Source organism: Gavialis gangeticus, unplaced genomic scaffold (assembly GCF_001723915.1).
Source record: "Gavialis gangeticus isolate Ggan-Ray unplaced genomic scaffold, GavGan_comp1, whole genome shotgun sequence".
NCBI lineage: Eukaryota > Metazoa > Chordata > Crocodylia > Gavialidae > Gavialis > Gavialis gangeticus.
The window spans coordinates 1,928,206-1,934,869 of NW_017728973.1; the positions used below are offsets into that span (position 1 = coordinate 1,928,206).

The 6,664-nt window shown below is 50.7% G+C and overlaps 1 protein-coding gene across 1 annotated transcript in view; it reads left to right on the forward strand.

Annotated features, from left to right (window-relative positions):
* Positions 1–5,472, forward strand: part of DHX58 (DExH-box helicase 58) — a 17,407-nt gene extending 11,935 nt beyond the window's left edge. Inside the window, exons 9-13 of the mRNA XM_019506141.1 lie at positions 537–686; positions 1,359–1,520; positions 2,587–2,774; positions 3,355–3,451; positions 4,215–5,472. Coding sequence (XP_019361686.1) covers positions 537–686; positions 1,359–1,520; positions 2,587–2,774; positions 3,355–3,451; positions 4,215–4,385 — 768 coding nt within the window. The 3' untranslated portion in view covers positions 4,386–5,472. The remainder of the gene's footprint in view (positions 1–536; positions 687–1,358; positions 1,521–2,586; positions 2,775–3,354; positions 3,452–4,214) is intronic.
* Positions 5,473–6,664: the final 1,192 nt, after the last annotated feature.

Here is a 6,664-nt window from a genome sequence, read left to right on the forward strand (position 1 = left end):
GGGTGTGGGGCCTGGGGCAAATCAGCCTGTGCAGGGCCCCACCCCTGGACACGAGGAAGCTGGCAGCAGATTCAGGGGTGGGGTGGGGTGGCGAGCGGTTGGATGTGGCAGATTCACGGGGTGGGTTGCAGAGCGGTTGGATGTGAAGCCAGCAGTAGCACAGAGTTGCTGCGCTGCTCCATGGGGCCCCCCAAAGTGCAGGGCCCAAGGTGGTTGCCCCAATTTCTCCCACCCCGGGACAGCCCTGCCTGGGGTCTTTCTTGGTGAGCTAGAAGAAGCAGGGAAAACTGTGTGGCAGAGGGAATAGTCAGCAGTTTTCATCCAGTAGTGACAGATGACCCTGCAGAGCCACAGCTTCAATCCATCCCTCTCCCAGGCCATGTCTTTTCCAGGTGCCATGATGTGCTTTCACCTATCTGCCAGGCAGGAGGGAGAAAGAGTGATGGGGCTGTGGAGCCCTGTGGTACCCGAGCTGGTCCCCACAGCGGGGGCATGCTGGAGGAACTGCCTAAGGGTTTGTCCCTCTCCCTTCCCAGAATGAGCAGATGGATGTGATCAAGAATTTCCGCAAGGGAGATGTCAACCTTCTCTTCTCAACCAGCGTGGCCGAGGAGGGCCTGGATATCCCAGAATGCAACATTGTGGTTCGCTACGGGCTGATGGCCAATGAGATCGCCATGATGCAGGTAGCCAGGCTCTCTGCCCAGCTTGGGCCTGGGCCTGGGCCTGGGTGGACTCTGCCCTCTGGGGTCTCCCCTAATTGTGCGTAAGCAGTCCCACCAAGCACCATAGTGTTGCCTGTGTATCAGCTCCCTGGGCTGGTGGGGGCTTTTCCCTTGCCTCAGTGCTGGAGGGAAGGCTGTCCACTCCCCAAGTCCCATCCCAGTAGTCTCTTAGTGGGGGACATGCAGGTCCTGATGCCTCACGCATCCACACCTGACCTTGGCCACGCTGCTCTGAGCCAACCCTTTTCTAAAAGATGCTCTGGTATACTGGAGAGAGGTGCTGTTCCTGTGACTGGGGAGCACAGAGAAGCTGAGGAGGCTGGACCCCTTGCTCCGCTCTGTGAGCAGATTAGGGTTCAGAGATGCTGTGGGTGAGCATATGTGCAGCATGTATGTCCCCAGCATGGGCAACCAGGCAGCATCCCCCAGCCCTCAAGGGAGTGGTTCAGCAAGATGAGTAGCACACACCAAATGGCATCACTCATCACTTGCCAGGGGGTATCAGAAATCTCTCCCAGGACCTGCTTCTCAGCGTGGGTGAGAGGGAGCACCTTCACCACAGGCTCCTTTGTTGGTAGCCCCCAGACAGAGATGTCAGATGTGACCTGGCTAAGTTTGTTCCTGTTTGTGCAGGCCAGGGGCCGTGCCCGAGCTGAGAACAGCACTTACTCTGTCTTGGCTAAAGCCAACAGTAAAGAGGTCTCTCGGGAGCAGCTCAATGAGATGCTAGAAAAGCTCATGACCCAAGCCATTGAGGAGGTGCAGGCCATGCCTGAGCAGGAGTACCAGCACCGGGTGAGTAGAGGCTAAGTGTACTGCCAGGACCACAGGGGTCCAGCAGCTTCTGGTACAGTTGGAGTGAAACAGGGCTACAAGGGGCATGTATATGTAGTCCATCCCCTGCTCAAGGCAGGCTCATCCCTGTCCAAACCAGCTCAGCAAAGTCTTTGTCTAGTCTCCTCTTTAAAAGCTTCCAACAATGAGGATTCCACATTCCTTCTAAGCAGTTTTTTTCCAGTGCAGAACCACCCTCCTGGCTAGACAGTTCTTTCTCAGATCCAACCTACATGTGCCTTGCTGCCATTTCAGCCCATTATTTCCTGTCCTGTCTCACTGGTATTTGTACCTTTTGGGGCAGAGGGGCAGCCCCTATGCACTGGCTTGTTTCTTTCGGGCTCCTAGACCCCAGTGCTGCATTATCCTCAGTCTCTAGCAATACTGCTTGGATTCTCAATGGTTTATGTTGACAAGAGATGATGCATCCCTACCCCAGCCTTTGGGAATAGCAGCAGCAGTTCCCAGGTGGGAAAGGTAGACCTGTGATTCCCAACCAGGATGGCATGAGATCCTTTTAAGGGTGCCATGGGATGCCACACAATATTATCACTGTGAAGTGTTCAACTTACATATGATTCTAAAGATAAAACCTAAAGATTTCAAATAGGAATCCACAATGTATCAAACATTCTGCTTTGTTGTCATCTCTCTGAGTTTTTTACAACAGAAGAATTGCTCTGTTATTTTTCAGTAGTCAAAAATATAGTGAAAGCTGGCATTTTGCTGGGGGTGCCTGGATGGTAAAAAAGGTTGAGAACCTCTGGTTTAGATGGTGCTGGGGAGGGAAAGAGGAACTTGGGAGCTGTACCTGTGGCTTTGTCTCTTGCCACAAGGTTGCATGTGTGTGGCTGTCTCTAAGTCTCTTACGGTGCATCTGTCTCTCGCTGGGGCTGTGCAGCTCTCTGTGACTGTCTCTTGTTGTGTGCTTGTGGCTAGGTGAGCCTCAAATCCCTCACTGTCAGCCATGTCTCTACAATTTGGTGTCTGTTGCATCCCAGCGTAACTGCCCTTCCTCCTTCTCCAGATCGGGGAGCTGCAGAAAGAAGCCATCATTAGCCAGATCCTGAAGATGGACCGTGTTCAGAAGCAGCAGCTGCATGACGCAGACACTGTCCGCTTCTACTGCCTCCATTGCAATGAAGCCGTGTGCCATGGCAGTGACTTGCGCATCGTGGAGAAGATGCACCGTGTCAACATCAACCCATACTTCAAGTGAGGGCCTGGCGTGGGAATTGGAGGGAACCAGTGAGCAGAGGCTTCCCTTCAGTCAGAGCTGCAGGCAGTAGCTCCCGTGTTCCCAGGGGGTACCACACATTTCACCCTGTCACTGCCCCTCCTCTCCCAGCTCAAGCTGGAAGCGGGGGTGAGCAGTTCACCAGCCAGTGCTCAGCAGGCTGAGAGAGGGCATCTGAGGAACCTTACCAGTATTGGCATGGTACATGCCTTCTTGCCCTTGGCATCCAGCAAACGGCTGCTTCCCTTTCCCTTTCCTGTTCTCTCCACTGGGTACCACACATTCTCAGCTGAGGCTCCAGGTCCTTTCCACCTTGCTAAGCACCAGGAGTTCACTGTTGACCCCGTTAGGCTTGATTTATGTCTGGCTGCTCCAGGGATAGAACTAGGGTGCTGCTTGGAGGTACATGTGCCTTGAATTGTCCCCTACAGGCAGGGCAGTGAGAGGGGAGCTCCTCTTCCTAGGTGACAGCTTCCCTGTGAATCCCATGTGATCACAGCACCCCCACACCCTCATGCCAGCTCCTCACTGCAGCAGCTCTTTGCGCTTTTCCTGCAGGCATTACTACAGGGCGTCAAACAACCCGGTGGAGGTTCCCCGGACCTTCAAGGACTGGAAGCCAGGGAGCATCATCAGCTGTAGGACATGTGGCCAGGTGGGTGCAGCATTTAGAAACCCCAGCAGGTCTGGGCAAGGTGGTTCATGGATTGGGCAGGTTCTTGTCTATAATTAAAACTACCAAGGCCCCAAGGAAGCAATGGGATCCCATTGTCTGCATAAGACAGGACAGAAGGTCTTACCTAGTGGCTTCTGTGTTGTGAGGGATTACTCTCCTTTCCTGTGAACATCAGTGACCCCAGAAAAATGGGTTGTTCTAGAAAGACAAGTGGATTCAAGGACCCCAAGCCCTCAGGAATCCATCCCATCCCTTGTGGATCAAAGTGCTGCCAGCCCCAAAAAATCAGATATTGTGGTTCTCCGTGCCATTAGCGGGTTGCATCATGTCTCAGCTTTCTCTACACATGTTAGAAACAGAATTACTTTTAAGTGATAGGTGGGGTCTTCAATAGTGTATAAGATATGAAATCCCAAGAACTGGAAATGTTAGCAACTGCTCCAGTCATGAATTAGCTTCACTTAAAGTGGGCAACTCGTTTTTCATTTGAATTTGTCTGACTTCAGCTTCCACCAGTTGGATCTGAGGTGTGTGTGTGCAGGCTTGCAAAATATACATGCTTGCCTCCCTAGAAATAAAGAAGCCCACAAATTATGAACTAGGAACCAAACCTAAGGTTTGGAACTTGGATCAGATTCTTCTCCCTTGCCTCGCTGAGTGGGGGGGAGTGACTCTTTGCTGTTAGCAATGAGCTCTGTCTGTCTGTCTGTGGCAGGTGACATAACCCTCATTGTTTCTGCAGGCGTGGGGCATGGAGATGATTTTCCGGAGCGTAAAGCTGCCCAACCTCTCCATCGAAAACTTTGTGGTGGAGACGCCAGACATGAGGAAAAAATACAAGAAATGGAGCAAGGTCACTTTTGCTATCAAGGACTTTGACTATGTGGAATACTGCGAAAGCCTGGGTGACTAATTTCCAAGGGGCTCTGGGGACTGACTGTTCCAGCCTCCACCACCCTCCAGTGGTGATAAGGCAGCCTAGACCAGCCCTTGGGATGGCAGAGGGGAGCTTGTCTTCTGGCCCTGGACTGCAGAGAGCAGCATTTTGTACCAGTGAAGTACCTTAATCCTCCCCTTTCCATCTCTGGCCTCCTCTGTCCTTTACCGGCTGAGCACTACCCAGGCAGCTGCCAGACTACTGGAAGGGTAGGGGCTCCTTAAAGATAAGCACTCACGTGCTCTCACCCCTCTCTGAGGCTCCAGTCCTGCAGATGACTTTGCGCTGTTGGGCTTCCCTAGCACCCACACAAATATTGCCTCCGTTGAAGACCAGGCTTAGACCAAGACAATGACATTCTAGCATCTGTCACTGGGCAGAGCTATCTCCTAGTGAAGACAGTGAAGACTCTGGGGGAAGGGATTTGTGCTGGCCAACCAGCAACTCACTGTAAAATGTCACCTACCTTCCACAGGATCTTATCCACTCATATACCCTGCCCTCATCTTCCCCACCGTGCTTATTGCTGAGGAGGAACCCAGTCTTGTGGCCAGAGCATAGCACAGGTACTCAGGACTGCTGGGACCTATGCCCAGTTCAGCCACTGGGTCACTGTGACCTCACAGCACTTATTCCCTCATTGCCTCAGTTTCCCCTCCACATCAAATGAGGAGAATTACCCACTGTGGGTCAAGTAGGAGGGTAAATTTGCTTGCAGAAAGGCTTTCTATCTCCCTCCCACTGTAACCCTCCCCTGGAACTCCCCACACATGGTCCCTGCTCACAGTGACTCTGTGCCATGCACACAAGCAACGTTTTTCTTCTACTCAGCCAGTGACAGTTGCAGCAGCATGGAACCAGCTCACAAAACCATCGTCCCCTCTGCTCTCCACAGCACCAGCCAGCATGGCAGCCCATGCCAAGCCATGGGAGAGAAGCCAAGGTTTGCATAATTTCATATGAATTGTGTTTCCCTTCTGCCTGCAACAACTTCTCTAGCATCAGCTTCACTGCTGTTAATTGGGAAACAATAAAAATTCTGCCTGAGCTTGGCACAAATGAATGCTGTCAGCTTCATTCATTTCACAAGTGTGATTTATTCTCTCACAGATTTTGACACTGGGTGGTCCTTCCCATTAGTGCACACCTTTCAAGTTTCCCATGCTAAATCTTTGTTGTTTAAGATGCATAAATCTAGCATTGGGTGAGACTTGCTAGTTCCCATAAAATGCTATTTGGATTGGCCAGCAGGTTTTTGAGACTGGTTTCTTAGCAGCTCATAAGCACTCAGGGTCTTTTAGGTGTGTGGCCTTAGACTTTATATTTGCAGAGTTTCTCTGAGATCAAAGGGTGTATGTTGTGGCTGTCTCACTACAGCCCTAGTAAAAAGAGAGACTCCGAGAGATCCCAGATATCCACCCTGCCAGCCTGCAATGTGCAGTCATGTCCAGCCACATTATAGCACCTGAGAACAGCTGACATAGAAGCCATACAAATGGGTGACATGAACCATCAACAAACTATGGCCGTGGAGCGGCCATGGCTTAGACCGAGCAGAGCAAACAATCTGACTTGCAGCATTGTTTGGAAAACCCACATTATAGAGTTCAGTTCATCCACTTCAAAGTTGCAGAGCTGGTGCTCTGCCCCTTCTGGCAGCAGATTAAAGAGCCAGCATGGCCAAGGTTGGAGACGCAGAAAAGCTGGCTTGAAACCCAGTCACAGTGGTAGCCTGTACACATTCAGCAAGCTTCACTGGTGTCATTAGGGCAAAAGAAGACTGCACTCATGGCAGCTTGGAGAGGCCTACAGCAAATTTACTAAGATTCTTATGCACTGAACTTCTTTCTTTTTATTTCACAGGTCAGAAGCCAATGAATTCAGTCTAGACCAGCGATTCTCATTCTTTTTAGATTCAAGGCGCTCCATAGAAAATGTCAGCTCTTAGTTTTCACTTGATTCTTAACTACAGAAAAATAATGTAGTGAATCTTCTCTTGCAAAAAAACTAAGAAAGGCCAAAACAGAATGATTTTAACACCATGGATTTTTCTTTGAAATCGTTGTGTTTATCTTATGAATTACGTTTGCACACCTAACAGTGCTAATATTGAGTAACACCCCTGAGAGAATCTCAAGGCATCACCCTGGCTGAGAATCACTGGTCCAGACACAATAGACACTGGTCTAGGCAGCCTCAAGTGCTCTGGCAATAGCTAAGGACTAAGGCAAATTTCTTGAGACTTAATGAGCATC